Source organism: Scomber scombrus, chromosome 4 (assembly GCF_963691925.1).
Source record: "Scomber scombrus chromosome 4, fScoSco1.1, whole genome shotgun sequence".
NCBI lineage: Eukaryota > Metazoa > Chordata > Actinopteri > Scombriformes > Scombridae > Scomber > Scomber scombrus.
Genome location: NC_084973.1, coordinates 24,162,791 through 24,187,558, shown reverse-complemented (window position 1 = coordinate 24,187,558; position 24,768 = coordinate 24,162,791). Strand labels below are relative to the sequence as shown.

The window sequence follows — 24,768 nt, the reverse complement described above, 5'->3', positions numbered from 1 at the left end:
CTAACGTGACTGACTTATATGTTGTTTACTTCCGCTGGGTGTTACACTGTTAAGTTCCGACAGAGCAGTCTTGTGTTTTTTCGTTCCGCTTGTTGTAACATTTTTGTTGTTTATAAATAAGCAGCAATAACTGCATCGAGACTTTATGTTTTAAAACTAATCATAAGAACTGTCTGCTGCTTCAGGCTGATATTTACTGCCACACTGATATTTCACACCCTCCTTAAAACCTGAAAGTGGACTGCACTGTCCCTTCATTTCACAGCTCTGTTATGTTTGTTTCTTTTTGGTAAATCTACTTAGAGTCTTCAGCCTTTTTCTGCAGTGGAGACTCTGTGATTTAATGTACAATACCAAACAGAATAAAATAATGCAGCTTCACATGTTGACCTACAGACCTGTGCAGTTAGGACCAAGTGTGGTAAGATGTAAAATAAAAAAATCTTTTTTTTGAACGTATAATAATTGGCACCAGCACCATAACTTTATTAACAAAATGCTGTTCAGCATTATTTAGTTAGCAGTTACAGTAACAGGAAGAGAAGAAAAGAAAAGAAAAGAAAAGAAAAAAACTAAACAAAAACAGGATTTAGTTGAAAAAACTTGATAGCACTGTTGGCAATGTACAACTCACATGAAGATATTCTGAACTCTTCTTCATGGAGAATATTTCTTATTAAATCACAAAGATGTTGGGGAACACTTACAGGAGTTTCAGCTCGATTGTTTCTCCTATATATGGATTTTTTATGCAATACTTCACAAAAAGGCTACTTAGTTGTGTGGATTCTTACGCTTTTCCAATTCAGACACAACATAATCTTTTCTATATTGCAATAAATTCTTCTCTGCTGCTCCGCGTGATTGACTGTTTACGTGCCACGCCCCCCTCCTGGAGCCTCTTTCTTCTCCACCTACTCTGGCAGGACACAGTACTGTCTCACTGACAAGCTCTCCCTGCCGAGCGACCCAGGTACTGATCCTTTCCCCTGTTCATCGCTCTTGCCATGAGCTGGTCCACTGTCTCCTACTGGCTGTTATAAACCTACCTCCACTGCTGTGATTAACTGGTTTCCAATTCCTGTTGTTATTTCCCATCGTAAATCAATGCACAGGCGCAAGTGTGGATAAACTGTCGATCATAGTATGATAGTTAATCCAGCCAGGTCAGCTAACACCAAACCTGACATCAGCAATCTAACCTTCGGGTTATTTCACATCCGCTCCCTGACCAACAATGGACCTCTGCTCTATGATCTACTGAATGATCATACGTTTGATTTCTTGTGCTTGACTGACACTTGGCAGCAGCCTAGTGTCTTTTCACACCTTTATCAAAGTATTCCTCCTGGGTTTGACTACTCATCACAACCCTGTGCCTCTGGCAGAGTGGGTGGCCTGGCGATATACAGTGAAAAGTGTGCTTTATTACGGTGTCTGTGTACCCTTCATTTGAGTTCATTGCTCTGCAAATCAAGGGCCCAACTCCTACTATCCTTGCCACTATTTATTGACCACCCAAGCCGAATAATGCCTTCCTACAGGAATTCTCTGCCTTATTAACAACCTTATGTTCTGTGTCCCCAAATTTACTATTGCTGGGTGATTTTAATATCCACGTTGATAGCATCAACAATGCCTTTATAAGGGACTACACTTCATGCCTTGACAGCTTTGGACTACAACAATATATTGACTTTCCAACACACTCCAAAGCAGTGGTGGCCCAATTGTTGAGAAACGCACACTAAAGTGCCCGCTTGGGAGCCAAAAAGCGCGCTAAGGTACCCTCCTGGTTGGCAAAACACACTAAACTGCCCCCTTGGGTCGCAAAAACGTGCGCTAAAGTGCCCTCTTGGGAGACAAAAACGCGTGCTAAAGTGCCTTCTTGGGAACCAAAACACACTAAACTGTCCACTTGGGTGGCAAAAACGCATGCTAAAGTGCCCTCGTCAGTGGCGAGAACGCGCTGTATGTGCCCTTTTTTTTCTTTTCGCCCCTGCCCTTCAAAAAGTCTGTGCACGGCACTGCTCCAAAGGACACTTTCTTGACCTGATCTGCTGCTCTAGTGTAATCCCTCATAATTGTTGTGCCTCTGACCTGCCTATCTCAGACCACAAATGATTATCCTTCAATGTCAATCTAATATTATCCAAGACTAATATGTTTCGTTCTATCACATTAAGAGACTTGTTGGCTCTCTCCAGTGGAATTGATGACTTCCCCAGAAGAGACAATTTATCCACCACAGATGACCTGGTATCTCACTACAATGATGGACTTCATGGACTGCTAAATACTCTTGCACCTCTGAAAACCAGTTCTGTTTCTTTTACCCATTCTGCTCCTTGGTTTACACCAGCACTACGCCGGCTCAAAACTAATGGCTGTCGTTTGGAGCGCCTTTATTTAAAACTGGCCTAGCAGTTCACAAAGAAATGTATCATAATCTGCAGCTACTTTATTAGCTCCCTATCAAATCCCGCATTGACTTTAAGATTCTGCTCCTCACTTTCAAGATCCTTCACAACCTGGCACCATTGTATCTCTCTGAACTTCACATCTACACACCTTCTCGCACTCTCCGATCCTCTTCTGCCATCCAGCTCTCTGCCCCATCTGCCAACTTAATCACCACGGGGTCAAGAGCTTTCAGCCAATCTGCCCCCCACCTTTGGAACTTCCTCCCACCAGACATTCACATAATTTCAGACACTTGGCTATAGTGTACCACACATAATATCATATTTCTACATAATGTTTAGGTAATTTACATAAAAAGAATAAAGCTGCACATTTATCATAATCGCTACATAAGACACAAACAAAGTTGATATAAATTGTAAGGCTACATATAGCCACCATGCAACTATGCTATCAACATAAAAACATCATTAATACTAAACATTTGTAAATCCAAAGTAGTTATTAATCATGCTTAAAAACATTTTAATAATTGAAAATATGTACAAAGCTTTCCATAAAACAACAACGAAAGATGGATGCTGATCGTCACAATCCTCTCTGTCTGTATCCACCATTACTGAACATGTGGGACTTCCTGTTTCCAATTAACCTAAGTCATACCTATTGGCTATTACAACACACATAATGATGAACACAAAAAACAACAGCGCCACTCACTGGTGAGAGTTAATCTCAGGCAGCAAAACATTACTATTATTATTGTTGTTGTTATTATTATTATTATATTTTGAAGTCACCACAAAGATCCACATCATGTGTCGCTAATATACAGCTTCTCGCCTTGATGATTCTTATGTGTATTTTCAAGCCTGACATCTGACTGAATCTTTTACCACAGCATCCATTCTCTTGTTCAGCCTCTAACCCGGCAAATCTTTCTTTCACCTGTGTGTATTCACATATGGTGTTATAGAGTGTTCACATCAGAAATCTTTTCTCACAAGTGTTACATGGATAGGGCCTCTCACCTGTGTGGACTCTCATATGCATTCTTAATGCATCCATCCGAGAAAATCTTTTCTCACAAGTGTGACATGAGTATGGCTTCTCACCTGTGTGGACTCTCATATGCCTTTTCATTTTTGTCATTTCACTAAATCTCTTCCCACAAGTGTCACACGGGTACGGCTTCTCACCTGTGTGGATTTTCATATGCCTGTGTAATACAGACAGATGAGAGAATCTTTTCTCACAAGTATGACACCCGTATGGCTTCTCACCTGTGTGGACTTTCATATGTTGTTTTAATATGCTCTTCTCAGAGAATCTTTTCCCACAAGTGTTACATGGGAATGGCTTCTCCCCTGTGTGTGTTCTCCTATGGCTTTTCATTTTTCCTATTTGAGAAAATCTTTTCCCACAAGTGTCACATGGGTACGGCTTCTCACCTGTGTGGACTATCATATGCTCTTTTAATACGCCCACCTGAGAGAATCGTTTCCCACAAGTGTCACATGTGTACGGCTTCTCACCTGTGTGGACTCTGTGGTGTACTTTCAAGTGAGAAATAAACTTGAAAGCTTTTCCACAAGTGTCACACTTCAAAACCTTTTTACCTGTTTCAGTATCCAGCTGAATCTTTGATGTGGTAGGGCTACATACATTGTCACTGTGACTTTTAGTTTCATAATGTCCCTTCTGTGGTTTTGTCTCTGTATTTCTAGTAGATCCTGAGACTCCTAGTTTTCCTCCTTTGTGATCTTGGCTCTCAGCTACATGAGAGTTATGGGAGAGGAGCTGGTCATCACTGTTTGTTTCTGGTACCTCAGAGCTTTTAACTGACAAGCTGACAACATTCTCAATCATCAAGTCCAGAGTCCGCTCTTCACTGCTGTCACTTTCCTCACTAGCAGCAGTCGAAATAAAGGTTTCAGTCTCCTGCTTCACCACCAGCTGTTGTCTTTCCAGATTGGTGCAGAGCTCCTCCTGTTCCTCTTTAATCTGTGGAGGCTCTGGGTCCTCTTGGTCCAAACTGGAGTTCCTCTCGTGGTTGCAGAGCTGCTCATCAGTGAGAACCTCCTCCTGTTGCTGTTGCTGTGTGAGCTCTGGAAGGACAAAGACGAAAGGGTTAAAAAAAAAGGGTTAAATGACATTCTGATAAGTCATCAGGTCTTAATAGTTGTTGATAAAGGGATTGTGAACAACATTTTCCTCCGTAAGGGGTACTGTGTTCATAAATAATTTAAATAAAGTAAATGTTATTGTGGTATAGAAAGGGGAATTTTAGACAACCTGGCAACCCAAAAACCATGCTAATTAATAGATAACAAATTATTTATAAACCACTGGTAAATCAAGGCCTTAATTAATGCTTATGGACCATTTATAAGAGGTGCCTCTTCAGAATGTACAACAAAATGCAGATATCTGATGATACAATTACCTTTCAATTAAGGATAAAGGGACAAGTTATGAAATAATGATATAAAGGGGCTGTTTCTTCATTTTACAAAAAACTGTTAGATATTGTAACAAAAGCCTTAATGCTGTTTAGGACTACTTTTATATTTAACAAACCTTTATTTAGCCTTTGAGAACAGAAAAAAAAGCAATTTCACAGATATTTCTACATCCACACCACTTTGTACCAGGTCCATATAAAAAAAAATAATCACTTTACTTAGATTAGTCAAATCTGGATTCTGAAATCACTGTATCTCAATGAGTATTTAGAGTTTTCTTGTTTCTCTAATCTAGATTTGACAGAGTAGCTTTTGATCTGGACTTGGTATCTTGGTATCTGTAAAATCACATTTTCTTCTTTTGAGGAAAGAAAAATACGGGTTTCACAAAAGTGAAAAGGCTTAAGGCTTTTCTACGATGTCTAACCCTGAGAAGTGTATGTGGTGCAAAAACACACAATATATAAATCTGATTATTCTGTTATTATTAGAATAATTAAGGTATTACAGACCTATCGTGTGCAGCTTTATTTCAGGTTTCCAAACGGTATTCAGCAGTCTGCGCTGACGGTCGATCTCTTCTTCATATTCGACGATAGTTTTGTGAAAAACTCTGAATATGTCTTCAGCAGCAGTAGTTATTATCTCGTTGATTAACACTCTCAAATGCTGAACTGAAGACATTGTTGATGAACTACGGGTAATATTTCCCAATGTCCTGTTGAGGTTGAAATTCAACCACAGGACACAGAGCGACTAACGTGATTGACTCATGTGTTGTTTACTTCCGCTAGGTGTTACACTGTTAAGTTCCGACAGCGGAGTCTTGTGTTTTTTCGTTCTGCTTGTTGTAACATTTTTGGCTCAGTGTCATTTGTGGTTTATAAATAAGCAGCAGAAAGTGCATGGAGACTTTATGTTTTAAAACTAATCATAAGAACTGTCTGCTACTTCAGATTGATATTTACTGTCTCACTGATATTTAACAGCCTCCTTAAAGCCTGAAAGTGGAAAATTCATTACATAAATGTTTGAGGTATTTGCACTTGACTTTATCCAATGCACAAACATTTTCATTCTTTCACTGTCCCTTCATTTTACAGCTCTATTTTGTTTGTTTCTTTTTGGTTAATCTATAATAGCAAACAGAATAAAATAATGCAGCTTTACATGTTGACCTACAGACCTGTGGAGTTAGGACCAAGTGTAGCGGAACAGCCAGAGAATGGGTGAAGTTTACTGATGTTTTTGGGGAAGCTTTTTATTACTTATCTTCACCATTATCCTTGTTTTGAACATAAATAATTATCATTTTCATTTCTTCGAAACACCGTAAGAATTACAACAAAATAAATAAACAAATAAATAAATAAGCGTATTTAACACAAATCACAAACACAAACATTAATCAAACTCAATTAAAATGTACAGATAGGTATCAATAAAAGGAATAGCTAACACATTTATATAATACAATACAATAAACCGTGTAATCTACCATTAACATTTAAGGTTACCTTCAAACGTTACAAATTAGTCTAATAAAATACAAATATTACTTAACATAAGTATATTATATATACACTATAAATACAACAAAACAAACAATACCTTGTTCCCTTTCTGGCTAGGTCGCTTGATCACAAATGTTACCCTTTTTATAATAAATAATAACTTAATCCTTTCCTTAACAACGTTAATTGACGAATTGACGGGCTCTTTCGCTGTCAAGGCACCGTGTCCAAGACAACCGTTGCGTCCACTTCCTGTTTGCTACTAACGCTTTCAAAATAAAATATCCAAAACAAAAGGGCTCAGGAAGTGGATAAGGGAACTAAAAGAAAAGATAAGGTTTTGAAATAATTATTAACAGACCATTTTCAGAGTAATTTACACCAAGTGTGGTAAGATGTTGCCAATCTTATACTCGTTATTTGTGGCAAGTGCAAAATTATAATATTCTTCACTGCGATCTGCTGGGGCAACAGCATCAGAGACACAGACACTAACAAACTGATCAGGAAGGCTGGCTCTATGCTCCTTTGGATCTGGTCTGGATTCACTGGAGCTGGTTGTGGAGATTGAGGATGCTGCACAGACAGTTAAACATCATGGAGAACATCTTCCATCCCCCCCCATGAGCTGCTGGTCAAACACTGGAGCACTTTCAGTCAGAAACTTCTTAAGACTCTGCTGTGACAAAGAACGGCAGAGGCTTATTATGAAATATTGAAAAATAAAAGATTCTTGTTTTTAGAAAGTATAATAATTGGCACCAGCTTTGAACATTGAAATTGCACCATAGCTTTATTGACATAATTCTGTTCAACATTATTAGCTAGCAGTTACAGTAACAGAAAGAAAAGAAAAGAAAAGAAAAGAAGAATCACAAGAAAACAAAAACAGGATTTAGTTGAAAAAACTTTATAGCACTGTTTGCAATGTACAACTCACCTGACCTCTTCTTCATGGAGAATATTTCTTATTTAATCACAATGTTGGGGAACACGTACAGGAGTTTCAGCTTGATTGTTTCTCCTATATATGGATTTTTTAATGCAACATTTCACAAAAAGGCTACTTAGTTGTGTGGATTCTTACGCTTTTCTAATTCAGACACAACGAAATCTTTTCTGTGTTGCAGTAAGTTCTTCTCATGTATATTTTAAAGTCACCACAAAGCTCCACCTCATATGTCACAATTATACAGCTTCTCATCTGGATAAATTCTTACCTGTATTTTCAAGTCTGACTGAATCTTTTCCTGGGGCAATGATGTGATGCTACTTTTTTTGTTTCCATGTGGTTTAGTCAAATTTAAAAGGGTTAAAATGTGAAAATAAACGCATGAATACCTTGCACACATTCTTTTCTTGTGGACCGAGTCTGCTTTTAATCCATTTTGAGAGAATATATTAGAGGATTATGGCAAAAATTCCCCAGTGGTGTAACCATCAAAACTTGAACCAAAAAATTACACTTGCTTAAAAATGCTCAAATTCTCAATAGAAAACCATATCAACTATTTTGGAATCAATCTTACATGATCACTTTCATATTAAATAAAGGTTAATGGAATACAATTGTTCTAAATATTAAATATAATTTGGGGAATCATGTCAAGTCAAGTGAACCACATGAAGTGTCTCAAAGTGTAACCACCATTTAAAAGGCCATTTTGCTAAAACTGTGAAGAAGGCCATATAACAGATAGTGGTTTTACAGAGAAGGACCCCTGATGATCACAACTGCTGTTCGACAAAGTTAGAAAGCTCTTAACAATAACTCATAAACTAATGTTTTTTGGACTTAGTCAGGTTTGCTCGGTTTACATGTCCAATGGTGTAACCCTAGAAAAACATTGTGAATTCATAAGAATTCATTAAAATTCATATTTATTTTAAGAATTACATTTCAATTACTGAGACCAAACCCGTGTGCTTATACAGATGTCAAATTTGATTTTAAAATGAAATGTCAAAATTATATAACTGCTTACATCATTTGAGTCCTATCAAAAGCCTTTCTGTTAGAGGACAATTTTGTTACTCCAACATCTGTGAAATATAATTATTTCCATTTCTGCTATTTTATTACTAATATTAAAAAAAACTAAAGCAATCAAACTGCTGCATGAAACAACTGGGTGGGAAAAATGTTTTCACCTGGCCTCAACCACCTGACCTCTTTATAATATAATAACATCATCTCTGAACCACCTGACCTCTTTATAATATAATAACATCATCTCTGAACCACCTGACTTCTTTATAATATAATAACATCATCTCTGAACCACCTGACTTCTTTATAATATAATAACATCATCTCTGAACCACCTGACCTCTTTATAATATAATAACATCATCTCTGAACCACCTGACTTCTTTATAATATAATAACATCATCTCTGAACCACCTGACTTCTTTATAATATAATAACATCATCTCTGAACCACCTGACCTCTTTATAATATAATAACATCATCTCTGAACCACCTGACTTCTTTATAATATAACAACATCATCTCTGAACCACCTGACCTCTTTATAATATAATAACATCATCTCTGAACCACCTGACCTCTTTATAATATAACAACATCATCTCTGAACCACCTGATCTCTTTATAATATAATAACATCTCTGAGCCAGAACCTCTGAACTCATGACGGAGGTACGTCATCCAAAATTTTTATTTTATTCACAATAGAAGACAAATTATGAGTTGACTTATGAGTTGTTGTCAAATTTTTTTTTCTTCTTTTCTCTATGATACAACACAAGTTAAATTTCAAGATGAAATTACCATGATTGTTGTAAAAAAACAACAACATTCTGCACAGAATTTATAGTTGACAAAATTAGTTCATTCAATGAAATTACGATTGTTTCTTGACTGGATTACAAATATAATCATTTCTTATTGTCAGATATTTCTTTTCCTTTTTTTTTTACTGAAATCAGTTCATTGGAACATGGTCAGGCAGTGTATCAGCTTTTTATGAAAAATGCTGGTAACACCCAATGATGGAACTCGGTGTCCAACAGGTCTAAGCAGTATTTTTTCATAAACATCTTAACATTTGCAGGAAAATAAACATGAACTAAAGAGTGGACTAAATGTAATCCACTCAGGCAATGCAATAAAATGGTTTTTAACACATTTTACATCATTGGCCCCAATTTATTTCGAAAAATTAGTTGTTTTTTTAGGATATTTCCTGCTCAATATTGTCAAAACACATAACATTTTAAATGAAGGAATATTCCAATTTTTTTTTCATTTGATGTTTTGAAATGAAGTAATTCTTTTTATAAATGCACTTAAATACACTGTAGGTGATTAAACTATTTAATATATATTATTCTTTTGTGGTTACACCATGGGACATTTTCAGGTGCACTCAGTCTTACTTTTGGTTAAAAAAAATGTTGCAAATGTCATTTCAAATGACATAAAACCAACAAAAACACAAAATATACACTATAATAAACCTGATGCATGTTTTTAAATTTATTTTTGTAGACATTTTTGAATTTCTCATCTTGCCAACTGTTATTTGTCACTGACCCTCCCACTGCATCCGTTCTCATGTGGATCTTCAATTGATCTCTACATTTGAAACCTCTTACACAAGTTTTTCAATTTTCAATATTCTCACCTGTGTGGACTCTCATGTGCAGTTTTAATGTGCCCAGCTGAGTGAAGCTTTTTTCACAAGTGTTACATGCATAAGGCTTCTCACCTGTGTGGACTCTCATATGCAGTTTTAAAATGCCACGCTGAGAAAAGCTTTTCCCACAGTTGTTGCAGGGGTACGGCTTCTCACCTGTGTGAATTCTCATATGCCGTTTTAGTGCGCTCACATCAGAGAACATTTTCTCACATGTTTTACATGGATACGGCCTCTCACCTGTGTGGACTCTCATATGCACTTTCAATGCACCAAGATAAGAGAATCTTCTCTCACAAGTGTTACATGGATATGGCTTCTCCCCTGTGTGGACTCTCATATGCCTTCTCACTTTTGTCATTTCAGTAAATCTTTTGCCGCAAGTGTTACATGGGTATGGCTTTTCACCCGTGTGGACTCTCATATGCACTTTTAATATTTCCAGCTCAGAGAATTTTTTTCCACAAGTGTCACATGGGTACGGCTTCTCCCCTGTGTGTGTTCTCATATGCCTTTTAACTTTTGTAATTTCAGTAAATCTTTTCCCACATGTGTCACATGGGTACGGCTTCTCACCTGTGTGGATTCTCTGATGTCTATTCAATTCGGAAATATACTTAAAAGCTTTTCCACAAGTGTCACACTTCAAAACCTTTTTATCTGTGTGGGTATCCAGCTGAATCTTTGTCGTAGTAGGGTTACACACACTGTTACTGTCACTTTTACTTCTATGATGTCTCCTCTGTAGTTTTGGCTCCACATTTCTAATTGATCCTGAGTCCACAGAGCTTTTAATTGACATGCCGACAACATGCTCTGTCTCTGCTGCACTCTGAGTTTCATCAGGACTGAAGTCCTGAGTCTCAACTTTAATGTTGTCACTTTCCTCACAAGGAGCAGTCGACATAAATGTTTCAGTCTCCTGCTTCAGCACCAGCTGTTCTCCCTCCACACTGGTGCAGTGCTCCTCCTGTTCCTCTTTAATCTGCGGAGGCTCTGGGTCCTCTTGGTCCAAACTAGAGTTACACTCCTGGTTGCAGAGCTGCTGGTCAACAAGAACTTCCTCTTCCTTACAGACATGTTGCTGTGGGAGCTCTGGAGGGACAAAGGGTAAGAAACACAAATGTGGTGCCACTTTCCAGTTAATGAGCATTAAATAATGGCTTAATCATTGGTAAATAAACTAACCACTGATGCTTCATGAATATCTAATCAGCCATTAACATGAACACACATTAACAATCAACAATACGTTAAAAGAATAAGATTTTATTAATGATTCATAATAAAATTGCATTGACATGAATTGAAGTGAATATTTTTAGTCATTTGTAGTATGTCCATCTTTTGTGCGGATTATATTGATAAATTACTTTTCTTGGCTTTTTGGCAGGATTGAGCCCTCCATGTCTGCACAACAGGAGAGATGTGAAGCAGGTGTCTGGGGGTGCATGGACCAACTATTTATTCATTGTATTAAGATGTGCCAGATATCGTGATCAGGAAATAAAATGATGGTCTTATCATCCTGTATCAAAAGCACAATAGGTCCCATTTTATGGATTATCATCAGGAAGGTAAACCAAAAATGCAGACATCCTATGGTTGGTCATTTTTTTGATTCATGGTTAAAAAAAAGTTGAGGGGAATGTTAAGGGAAGGGTAAACAATGATATTCAGTAGCTTATTCTCCCATTTTTGCAACCTCCTACAAAGAAAGGAAAATGGCATAGAAGAAGAGATGAATGAGACTTGGTGAGTCTCGGTGTGAATTAATCCTAACTCTCCAAACTCTTCTTACTCGCTCCCCTATGATATGGATATGGGGTTTAAATATTATTTGGATTAACCTGTTTAATGGGCTTAACCTGTTTAATGGGCAAACATAACTGAAAAAAATTTGATTTGGAAGTGGGAAAGACAAACTTTGAGTTAGACTTAAACCTTTATTTGATTTGAGTTCTTTGACTGTTCTGACCATAATTTTATTCCAGTAACATTTAACTGATTCATTTAATTTAATTGGTAAATTATGTTCCCCCCCCCCCCCCCCTCATACGGTATACTTTTTTACATTAGACTTGTAAACAGGATTGAATTAACAAGTAGACTCCATAGATAATGAAAACACTGAGATTTGAAAGAACAGAATTGACAAGTCTACATAAAGTGATTTAAAAAAAAAAAAAAAAAAAAAAAACTGATACTGGTCTAAAACAGTCTAGGATGGAGAAACACAAGTGAACTCGCCCTGTTTCTGTTTTCATAAGCAAATACAAGGTTTATCACCTGAAAGCGGGTTTAAACCGTGTTAAGGCTTTTACTATAATGTCAACCACTGTTTCACAACAACGGAGAAGCAGCTCCTTAATTTCACTATTTACTTTTCCTTTAACCGCCTCACGAGTAACCACTGCAGGAGTATGACTCCTACAATTTATGTTTAAAATGATTAATGTTTTACACACCTGCTATGTCCAATTTTATTTCAGGTTTCCAAACGATATCCAGCAGTCTGCGCTGACGGTCGATCTCTTCTTCATACTCGATGATAGATTTGTGAAAAACTCTGAATATTTCTTCAGCAGCAGCAGTTAGTCTCTCGTTCATAAACTCTCTCAAATGCTGAACTGAAGACATTGTTAATTAATTACAAGTAAGACGTGTCAATGTCCTGCTGAGAGACTTCTTCCAGACACCCTGCAGCTAACACGACTAGCTCCTATGTTGTTTACGTCCGCTGAGTGTTACAGTATTAAGTTCCGACAGAGGATGTTTTTGTTCTTTAGTTCCGCTTGTCGTAACAAGATGTCTCACTGTAATTTGAGGTTTATAGGCAGCAGTAACTGCTCAGACGTTTTATGTCTTTAAACTAGGCATAAGAACAATGTATTACATAAAGGCTTGAGGTACCAGGCTAGGGGGGTGGCTTCTGGGGCAGTTTCTAAACAGTGACTTTAACCAGCTGCTGACTGAATCTGAGTGAGTTTACAACAATTTTGATTAAGGCTAAAACTTCTTAAGACATTTCAGTTAAGGCATTAATGTAGTGCTTTTTTGTTTTCCTTTAGAATTATTAGATTTAAAGGACCAAAATAAATCACTGCTACTACCACTAATGTTTGCAGTAGCCATACTATGCAGTAAAATTAAATCCACCCCCCAAAAAATTGGCAACTGAATACAACTGAATTTATCCATTCTTGCTGTTTTGATGACCATTGCACAAAGGGTTGTAATACTTTTTAATGTACATTTATTTTACAGTACCTTCTTCTCATATACTTTTTTAAAAGTCACCTTAAAGCTCTCCGTATGTTTTGCAATTGTACAGATTCTCATCTAGATTAATTTCTTATGTGCCTTTTCTAGTCTGACATCTGAGTGAATCTTTTCCCACTGCATGCATATTAAATTGATGTCTATGTATTAAATCTCCAGAATCTTCCACAAGTACAGCTACTCACCTGTCTGGACTCTCATATGTAATTTTAATTCAACCAAGGGAGACAACCTTTTTTTCACAGGTGTTACATGGGTAAGGCTTTTCCCCTGTGTGTTTTCATGGGCTTTTTCAAGTCTGCCATTCAAAGAATCCTTTTCCACAGGTTTTTCAATCATATGACGTCTCACCTTTTTGGACTCTCAAATGTGTGTTCATATTTGACTTGCACTTAAAAGCTTTTGCTTGTTAGTGCCCCTTCCTCTGATGCTGGTGCCCCAGCAGATAGAAGATCTGCAACGTCTTGCAGCACACATTAAAGGATTTAAGCTTCCTCAAGAAGTAGTGTTTGCCCTGTCCCTTCCTGTAGACAACCTCTGTGTTACATTTCCAAACTATAAGCTCAGTTTGTGACTTTTTAGACCACTGGTTTCTTAAGAGACAACACATCATTTTTGTATGTGCCCCTCTTGTTTTAATGATGAACTGCACAGAACTATTGGTCAACATGTACAGCTGCTTTCTTTCACTCTGGTTGGCATGTTGCTTCTGCATAAGCTAACCAAAAAATAAATAAATGTATATTTAAAAGCAATGGCTTTCAGAAACTGCCCAAAATGGATACATTCAAGAACCTCAAACTTTTATGTAATGAATTTTCCACTTTCAGGTTTTGATTGGAGAACAAGCGGAACGAAATAACATAAGAGTCCTCTGTCGGAACTTAATAGTGCAACACCCAGCGGAAGTAAACAACACAGGAGCCAGATGCGTTAGCTGCAGGGTTGGTTGAAGAAGTCTCTCTGCAGGACATTGAGATATATCACCTGTAGTTCATCAACAATGTCTTCAGTTCAGCATTTGAGAGAGTTAATGAACGAGAGACTAACTGCTGCTGCTGAAGAAATATTCAGAGTTTTTCACAAAACTATCATCGAGTATGAAGAAGAGATCGACCGTCAGCGCAGACTGCTAGATATCGTTTGGAAACCTGAAATAAACCTACACAGGATAGGTCTGTAAAATCAAAATTATTTTAATAACATAAAACAGAATAATCCGCTTTATTTACCACCACGGGGTTTATTTGTTCTCATTTCTACAATGTTGAAGTTGTCTGAAATCTGAAAGTGGGGTTACATAGTGTTAAGGCTTTTTCTCTGATATCTAACTCTTTTTCACAAGTTGTGCAAAAATTGAGAATTAGCTCCTAAATATGTTTACCTCAACTTTTCCTTTAAGCTTAAGTCAGAAACTCACTTCAGCGTCATTGGATGTCACTTTCTGATAAGGCACCTTTATAATGTTCATGCTTATAATGCATGCAAATAATTTATATAATTAAATAATTTATAAACCCTTTATAAGCATATTTTTTGGCTTGCCAAGTTGTGGAAAAATCCATCCTTTCTATACCACCATAACATTAGCTTTTTCTGATTCTTTATGAAGATGCCTCCAATACAATTCAACCAGTTACTGATGATTAAATAATTTGAAACGCTTAATTGCAGGACTGATGACTTTTCAGACAGTGTGAAAAAGTTAGCCCTTTATTATTGATACATAATAATTTACAGTCCTGCTACTACAAATGATTATGTGTTAATGTTGTTGGTGGTGATTGGTGATGAAATAAAGATTAAACACGAAAATTCATTTCATTCCCTTGTTGTTATTTGATAACCACTAAATAATAAAACAAGTTGTATAAGGGGCAGGTAAATATTGACTTTGGTAAGTAGATTTTAAAATAAATAATGATATTGGACCTTGTAAGTCACTTCAAATTACCCTCCACAACTATTTACACGTTCAACAGCACTGCCATTTTGGAGCTGCAGGGTATTTCCAAACTTGGCAACACTGCAGAGGGTTAGGGTAGGTCTAAGTAGGGTTTGACAGTCTTGTTTGTGGCCTATACTGCCATCTTGTGTATGAGCAGCATAGCCATTTTGGGTATTTTATGAATTTGTGTTTTGGCTTCATTAATATAGTTATTAGCTGCGATGCAAGCCTCCAATTAAAGCTTGACGATACCGGAATAAGCCATTGATTAATGCTTTTAAACCTTTTATAAACTGTGCCCTATTACAAAGTAGTACCACGTGGTTTCTTGACCCTTTCCCCTTTATCTTTCCAGAGCTCCCCCAGCAATATGTCAGTAAGGAGGAGGAGGTTCTTGCTGACCAGCAGCTCTGTGATCAGGAGAGGAACTCCAGTCTGGACCAAGAGGACCCAGAGCCTCCACAGATTAAAGAGGAAGAGGAAGAGGAGGAGCTCTGCACCAGTTTGGAGGTTGAACAGCTGATACTGAAGCAGGAGACTGAAACCTTTCTGTTGACTCCTACTTATGAGGAAAATGATTACCAGACCCATGACTTGAGCCCTGACAAAACTCGGAGCTTGTCAGTTCAAAGTTCTGAGGTACCAGAAACAAACAGTGATGACCAGCTCCTCTCCCATAATTCTCATGTGGCTGAGAGCCAAGATCACAAAGGAGGCGAACAAGGAGACTCAGGATCAATTAGAAATATAGAGCCAAAATTAATGAAGCATCACGGAGGCCAAAATCACACTTATTATGAAGACAATTCTGCCACATTAAAGACTCATAGTAATACTTTTACAGGGAAACAGTGTTTTAAATGTGGCACTTGTGGGAAAACATTTGAGTACAAGTCCAAATTGCACACACATCTGAGAGTCCACACAGGTGAGAAGCCGTACCCATGTAACACTTGCAAGAAAAGATTCTCTGAGCTGGGTGCACTAAAAGTACATATGAGAATCCACACAGGGGAAAAGCCGTACTCATGTAACACTTGTGAGAAAAGGTTCTCTGAGCCGGGCACATTAAAAGTGCATATGAGAATCCACACAGGGGAGAAGCCATACTCGTGTACCACCTGTGGCAGATGTTTCTGTCGAACAGCAGACTTGAAAAAGCACATGAGAATTCACACAGGTGAGAAGCCGTATGCCTGTAACACTTGTGAGAAAAGATTCTCTGAGCTGGGTGCATTAAAAGTGCATATGAGAGTCCATACAGGTGAGAGACCGTACCCATGTAACAGTTGTGAGAGAAGATTTTCTGGGACGGGTGCATTAAAAGTACATATGAGAATCCACACTGGTGAGAAACCGTACCCATGCAACATCTGTGGGAAAAGATTTAGTGACAGGACGTCTGTGAAAAGGCATATGAGAACACACACAGGAGAGAAGGGTATAGTTGCAGAACTAGTAGGAGAGAATTCAGTCGTAGAAATAAATTGAAGATGTACATGAGAACACACGCAAAAAAATGGGAACAGATTCTGTCAGATGTCATACTGGAAAAGGCGCATTTAATTCAGAAGATGCATTTCATACACAGTCTACATGAGAATAACCTACTGCCACACATAAAAGATTGTCATGCGTCTGAATTGGAAAACCATATGAGCCCACACGAGCAAGTAGCCCTGTATTTGTGAAACACACAAGAAAGTTTCCATTGTGGTGTTTCGTGGAAAACACACAAGAGCATAAACAGGTGAAGAACTATGTAATTATTGTACAGACAAAAAAAGAAAATCCATAAACGAGGGAGACAATTGAGCTGGATCTCTTGTAGGCAGGTGTTCATCAACATCTTTGTAAATTAATATAAAATATTCTCAATAAAAAAGAGGTCAGAATATGCTCATGTAAGTTGTACATTGTCATCAATACAGTGTTACCAAGTTTTGTTAAATTAAACTCTTGTTTTGTCCCATCTTTACATTACTGTAAACTTAGCAACAGTAATTTCTTGAAAGAATTATAATTTCCTTGAATCTTTGGAAAGTCTTTGCTTTGTGAGTGCACAGTAGTGACTGTCAAAGTGATGGTGCCAAATGTTATAACTTCACAAAATCAAGGTCTGCATTTATTACATTTTTTACAATCATTTATGGAATTGGAGTTTCAACTTCAACAAGTACGTAAAATTCATGTACTTGCTAATAGTACTTGGTATTTACAAATGAATACTACAATTTTGCAAGAACTCAAAATGTATATGTTAGAGTGGCTGATATCATGGTTTTATTTTACTATAAAATAATGTTGTGATGTAAGTGGTTGACTTTTTAATTTAATTTTCTTATTTCTATTTTCATACGCTACCTCAGTAATGTGAGTCGATTGTGAGATCTCTGATGTTGAAACACATTTTTTTTAAGTTGTACTCCAAACTAAGTCTTTTTTATCTGTAGCATTTTTTGCTGTTGTTGTATTGTTATTTTTGTCCAATTTTATATTTTTATACGTATTGTGATCAGTTTGATTTGAGATTACATTTTTTTGTTTGTTTGCTGCTTTAGAGATGACACACACATTTCAGAAGATGTATTTCATGGTGTTGTCAACACATTTTATGAACAGTAAAATGGATGGTAAGGGTGACTAAATGTGTCATTAACGTAAGTGTTAGTCGTGCAATATGTCCCTGAACAAACGTGGACAATAAAGTGCTTTGTTTCTGATCTCATGCATTTATATAATTATTACCTTTGTTGTGAGGTGATAAAATAACAAGATAATAAGCTATAAGCAAATTCAGTTTTTCTTTTTTAAACGCCATTGCCTCTTTCATAAGAAACAACATTTTTTATTTGTGTGAGTCTCCCTCTAGTTATGGTGATGAACTGCACAGATCTATAGGTCAATTATTAAAGCTGCTATCTTTTTCTCTGGTTTGAATGCTGCAGAAGAAGTAAATTAACCAAAAAACACGACTGTGAAATAAATGTACAATAAAAAGTAATACAATTCTTTGAATTTGAAAACTGGATAAATGCACAAAAAATTGATATCAGAATAGCCAAGTGAGTCTAATAATGAGATGAATGCAGTGCTAATGATGTCTACATGAATATAAAATTCACTTACACTATAATTACTTTATCTGTACTAACAACAAAACTTAATACATTCAGAAAAGCATTTAGATTAAAATGTATTTATTAAAATAGTATGGGCTGGGAGGACGGGACATTATAACACATAGAATTGGCTGTAAAGTTTTTCAGGTTGTGTGTAAAAGACTACCAACAAGGCTTTTGAATGAGTTTAAACCCTACTTTAGGTCTCAGGTTGATTAATAGGCCAAGTTGAAAATGGCTGCAAGTCTCCTTCCTCAGTTGGTGTCTTGAGGAATGTGAGCTTTGTTATAACTGGGGAGAGTGGATTCATTTTAACTAACATATTCTTCTCGTTTCAGTCCAACAAAATAAATAAATAAATGTGATAATCAGATTTTTTATTAATACAGTTTTAGATTACAGAGATCTAATGTTTAAGAGTCAGCATTTAATTCTCCTGTTTTGTTGTATTATTGCAGTGTTGGTTATCTGTAGTGTAAGATACATGGTGACCCCGGTTCTTCAAATGATGGTTTGAACTACATGCAAGAACAGATTATTTTACAGGAAATTGGTGTCTGCAGACAGAGAAGTGTGACTGCACATAAGGTACTTGTGTTGACGATTGTCTTGGGTGGAAGCTTAAAGTAAAAAATGTTTGTGCGAACTGTTTGAGGGACAGCCCTTTTGCTTCAGAGCTTGGGAAGCCAGTGCTTTAGTGATTTATTAAAAGCAGTTGGACAACAAAACAATAATATGTCTCTGGTATTTAGGTGCCTTTCTCACCTAACTATACAAGTTGATAGTTGTTATAAGCCCATGCCAGACTTTTGGCTTTTTCCAAAAAATATCTTTATTTTATATTCCAAAATCTACATGAACCAATGAATACATTTTCAAATGAGATATCAATCTTGCTTTATAAGAAATGATCTTATAAATCATGTCAGTATCCATGAAAAACACCTGAACTTAGATTTTGGTGGGCTTAATGGGTATACTTATTCATCTGGACCATAGACTCATGGAAAGAGCTTGAAACGGGGACGTGGTAAGGGTCACTTCACCCCAGTAGATGGCAGTAATGCAACACACTTGATGGAAGAAGAAGAAGAAGAAGAAGAAGAAGAAGAAGAAGAAGAAGAAGAAGAAGAAGAAGAAGAAGAAAAAGAAAAAACATGAAACAAAAAGATATATGAACTTCAGAGGACACTGACAGTGAGCAAAGGACAGCGACAATGGAAAGGGAGAGAGAAGAATATAAGATGGTCATTAAACTTACACAGACAGTGCATCCTTTGGTGAGTGGAATCCAATTCAATTGACAAAGACAATGCTGGGTGAGATTAAGAGTGCAAAAGTATTGCGGGATGGATCATTGTTTTAGTGTGTAGGGATATTGCTCAGCAAGGGAAAGCAACCAGACTGAACTAAAGAGAGTGCAATGCTGAATGAATGTTTGTCTGTTTTTTTAAATATATGTATAGCTCCGACCATCTCTCGAAACATACTCCAGTCAAGTAGGTGGCGCTAAATGCACCTGTAAACTGGTTGCCCACCGCCAATAAAAAAATCAATAGAGGAAGAAGTTCAGCGGAAGTAAACAACACAGGAACTTGTCACATTAGCTGCTGTTTTTTTAGTGTCCATTTGTTTAGAATAAGCATTGATGTTACTTGTATATAAGCAAAAATGTCTTCAGTTCAGCATTTGAGAAAGTTAATGAACGAGAGACTAACTTCTGCTGCTGAAGAAATATTCAGAGTTTTTCACAAAACTATCATCGAGTATGAAGAAGAGATCGACCGTCAGCGAAGACTGCTAGATATCGCTTGGAAACCTGAAATAAACCTACACAGGATAGGTCTGTAAAAGCTTTAGTATTCTAATAATAAAACAGAATAATCAGTGTCATATTACCGTAGTGGTTAAAATACATGTAATGGTTTCTACCAATCTGAAGTTAGCCTCTTAAGGGAAAAATAAATAATGATATTTAGTGGCCGAGTCTCTGTCATTATGTTATTAAGTGTTAGACACTGTAGCAAAAGGCTTAATGATGTTTAAACCCACTTTCAGATTTGTGAAACAGTTATTTAACTTTTGAAAAGATAATATTCAACGATCCTGCAGGTGTAAATGATTATGAATAATTAATAAAGAGTTATTGTGTTAATGTATTATGTGGTTAAGGTAATGGTTTAGTAAATATTAGTAAATGATTTTAGAACCATTGACTAAGCCATTAATTAATGCTTACAAACTAGGGCTGTCAAATTAATAATGTATATTTTTAATGTGCGATTAGCGCACGTTCGTTGTGTTTGACCCTGGTCCCTACCTGTGGTTTGGAAAAACGAAGCGATGCAGCAGTAACGTTTTGGATAACAAGCAGAAATGGATAAAGGAAATGTGGCACCATTTAAAAGGGAAATTAACAGGCTTTCCATCGGTATAAGATTTATTGCCAAGAAGCATTGTTACAACAAAGAGATAATCTACCAAACACACATTTCCTTACTTTATGTGCTATGTTTAGTTCCTAACTGATATCATAACTGACAGCAGATGTTTGGAGCATGCAGTATTTTCATTGTTCTGGATTGTTTCAATAAAGCAAGCACATGTACCACTCCCATGTTAATAAGAGTATTAAAACTTGAAAAATATTTTTTTAAAGTACATTTAGAGAAAAATGTGTGATGAATCACGATTTAATATTTTAATAGATTGACAGCCCTATTATAAACCCTTTATATATGGTGTCAAAACAAAGTTATCAAAAAGTGGTGCCACAGTTTTTATTCACCTTTTCCTCTTTGTCCCTCCAGAGCTCCCGCAGCAACATGTCTGTAAGGAGGAGGAGGAAGAGGTTCTCAATGACCAGCAGCTTTGCAACCAGGAGAGAAACTCCAGTTTGGACCAAGAGGACCCAGAGCCTCCACAGATTAAAGAGGAAGAGGAAGAGGAGGAGCTCTGCACCAGTCTGAAGGGAGAACAGCTGGTGCTGAAGCAGGAGGCTGAAACCTTTATGTCGACTGATGCGTGTGAGGAAAGTGACAACATTAAAATTGAGACTCTGGATTTCATGATTGAGGATGTTGTCAGCATGTCAGTTAAAAGCTCTGAGGTACCAGAAACAAACAATGACAACCAACTCCTCTTTCATAACTCTCATGTAGCTGAGAGCCAAGATCACAAAGGAGATGAACAGAAGAGACATTATAAAACTGAAAGTCACATTGACGATGTATGTGACCCTACCACGTCGACTGCTACTTGTGATGAAAATGACCTCATTAAAGTTGAGAATCAGGACTTGAGTGCTGATGAAAGTCACCATTCTCATGTAGCTGAGAGCCAAGATCACAACAGAGGCTCAGAATCAACTAGAAATGCAGTACCGAAAAAGAGACTTGACAAAAGCACACACGCTGAGAATGAAGACAACTCTACCATATTAACGATTCTCAGTAACACTTATACAGCTGAAAAGTCTTTTAAATGCAACACTTGTGGGAAAGCTTTTAAGTGTAAAACCAAATTACACACACATCAGAGAGTCCACACAGGTGAGAAGCCATACCCCTGCAACATCTGTGGGAGATTATTTAGTGAAAAGGCAAAAGTGAACAGGCATATGAAAACACACACAGGGGAAAAGCCGTACCCGTGTAACGCTTGTGAGAAAAGTTTCTCTCGTCTAGGTTCATTAAAAGTACATATGCGAATCCACACAGGTGAAAAGCCGTACCCGTGTGACTCTTGTGAGAAAAGTTTCTCTCTGCTAGACACATTAAAAGTACATATGAGAGTCCACACAGGTGAGAAGCCGTACCTATGTTCCACCTGTGGGAAAAGTTTCTCTTATCTTGGCGCATTTAAAGTACATATGAGAGTCCACACAGGTGAGAAGCCGTACCTATGTAGCACCTGTGGGAAAAGATTTTCTCAGCTGGACACATTAAAACTGCATACGAGAGTCCACACAGGTGAGAAGCCGTACTCATGTGACACCTGTGGGAAAAGATTCTCTCTTGTGGACACATTAAAAGTGCATAAGAGGATCCACACAGGTGAGAAGCCATATTCATGTAACACTTGTGAGAAAAGATTCTATGATCTGAGCTCATTAAAAGCACATATGAGAGTCCACACAGGTGTGGATTAAGATTAAGTGGAACGACAACAGTGAAAAGGCACACAGGGGAGAAGCCTTATAGCTGCAAAACTTGTGGGAAAGATTTCACATGTGCACATTCCTTGAAGATCCACATGAGAACGCACACAGTGGGGAACGATTCTGTCAGAAATCAGACTTGAAAAGGCACATAAGAATTCATGCACATGAGACACATGAGAGAGAGCTTTGTGGTGACTTTACAGAAAAACTTACTGCCACACAGAAAGGAATATGTTGTGTCTGAATTAGAAAAGTATATGAGTCCACACAAGTCAGTAGCCTTGCATTTGTGAAATGTTACAGAGGATTCAGTTGTAGTGACTCATGTATAAAACACACTAAAACACATAATGGCAGCACATATTAAACAAAGAAATCCATAAACAGGACAGACAGTTGAGCTGGAACTCCGGTAGGTAAGTGTGCACCAACATCTTTGTAAATTAATATAAAATATTCTCCATGAAGAAGACTTCAGAATACCATCATGTAAATTGTTGTTTTTCTTCATGTTACTGTATTAATTTTACTGTATGCAACAGCATTTTCTTGACAAACGCATTGTGTGATGTAGATCGTCAAAGATGGTGCAAATTTTTATAGCTTTAAAAAAAACTACTTTATTCAAGACATCTTGCAGAATAATCCATGTACTTTAAGTAGTACTCGATATTTACAAATGTAGTGACCAACATACCTTTCCAGGAAATCAAAGTTTATATTTGAGAGTGACTGATATCTGTTTTATTTTACTAAAAAACATGTCCCAGTCAATTAGAATGTATCTCGGCTAAAAGAACAACTTAGACAACCAACAGAGCAAGGTTGTCTAAGATTTTATTTCTTTAATCAGTACTTCTCAAAATTTGAGCTGTTGGATTCTGTTAGACAATTTTCACAAATGTTAATGACTGACCTGTTAAATGAATTTTCTTCTTTTCTATTTTCACATGCTACCTCAGTAATGTAATTATGAGCTCTCTGATATTGAAACAGAGAAAACCTTTCGTGTTGTTGGTTACATATTGGACCTATCTGATTTTATATTCCCAACTACAGTCTTATTGTCTGCTTTGTTTTTTTAATTTTACAACTTTAATGTATTTTTCTTCTGGTTTGGTTTGGTCTGATGTTTGCTGCTTCAGTGATGACACACAAATTGTATTTATGTGCTACATGCTGTGGTTGTGCTGTTGGTTCACTTAAGTTAACATATTGCCAATGAAAGTCTTTTTTTGTCCAGAGGGTTTATTTTAAATTGTATGTGTTTATTTTTCTTTGACTGATGTACTATATGGTGAAGTCAACACATTTAATTAGCAATAAAATATTTTTTCATGATGGATTTTCAGACTGAAATATGTGAAATTTCATTGATTGGATGATTTGGAAAATGAAAAGTGTCATTGACATTAAGTGTGCATACAATGAATGCCTAAACAAACTTTGACCCCTTACTGATGACTTAAAAAATGTGAAACAGTAACCATTTATTAATTACTGCTAAAACCTGATCACTTATCATAAAATGTAAAACAGTTAGCCCTTTATTTATATCTCAAAGGGATACAAATCAGATTTATGCATCGCGTTGTAGAATTGAAGTGGTTTATTGCCAGAAAACCAAAAAAAACCCCATCATACATGTCATATTTTTACACATATCAGATAATACCAGCCAGAACACAAACATTTCCTGTTTTCTCTTCTCACTCCACAGAAGCTGATCTCAATCTTGCCAAGGCTGGTTTATTCTCTATGACGAGTTCATTAAAGTACAATGCCTGTCAATGGCTGACTTCCTCTTGGACTTAGTTTATGGTCTAAGAGGATTTTTTCTAAGAAGTCTGGAGATGTTACATCTGGCTACCAAATGTCATACATCTATGTCAAATTTAAAGGTGGTGGCTTTGATTTCGAAATGTTCTAAGTGGTGCCCTCAAGTCATTTTGCCAGACCCATGCCCAGAATATATGCTACTTCTGATACATGTGCAAAGTTTTGTGAGTTTCAAAGCACTCCTAGCACCTAAAAAATGCAAAAAGTAATTAGGGGGTGCCATAGAGCCAAAGTGCAAAATGCTCAAGCCCAATTGAAATATCGAATAGAAATACTAAATTGACCATTGGGTGCAATGTTTTGTTAGTTTGCCCATCGTAAAGGCCTCAAATATGTGTTCGTAAAATG

The 24,768-nt window shown here is 36.9% G+C and overlaps 3 protein-coding genes across 3 annotated transcripts in view; 1 reads left to right on the top strand and 2 right to left on the bottom strand.

Moving 5' to 3' along the window:
• The window catches only part of erap1b (endoplasmic reticulum aminopeptidase 1b), a 154,132-nt gene extending 132,695 nt beyond the window's left edge, over positions 1-21,437 (bottom strand). Inside the window, exon 1 of the mRNA XM_062416967.1 lies at positions 21,426-21,437. The gene's annotated coding sequence lies outside the window, so the exon portion shown is untranslated. The remainder of the gene's footprint in view (positions 1-21,425) is intronic.
• Positions 2,199-12,794, bottom strand: LOC133978685 (zinc finger protein OZF-like). The gene is made up of 3 exons (XM_062416974.1): positions 12,536-12,794; positions 11,146-11,162; positions 2,199-4,521 (listed from the first exon to the last, which is right to left on the bottom strand). Exons 1-3 carry the CDS (start codon positions 12,705-12,707, stop codon positions 3,406-3,408), a joined length of 1,305 nt encoding a protein of 434 aa, XP_062272958.1. The 5' UTR covers positions 12,708-12,794; the 3' UTR covers positions 2,199-3,405.
• LOC133979387 (zinc finger protein 665-like) lies at positions 14,309-23,273 on the top strand. Its single transcript, XM_062417900.1, has 5 exons — positions 14,309-14,524; positions 15,653-16,786; positions 20,086-20,262; positions 21,230-22,558; positions 22,606-23,273. The coding sequence occupies exons 1-5, from the start codon at positions 14,353-14,355 to the stop codon at positions 22,719-22,721; spliced, it is 2,928 nt and encodes a 975-aa protein (XP_062273884.1). The 5' UTR covers positions 14,309-14,352; the 3' UTR covers positions 22,722-23,273.
• Positions 23,274-24,768: the final 1,495 nt, after the last annotated feature.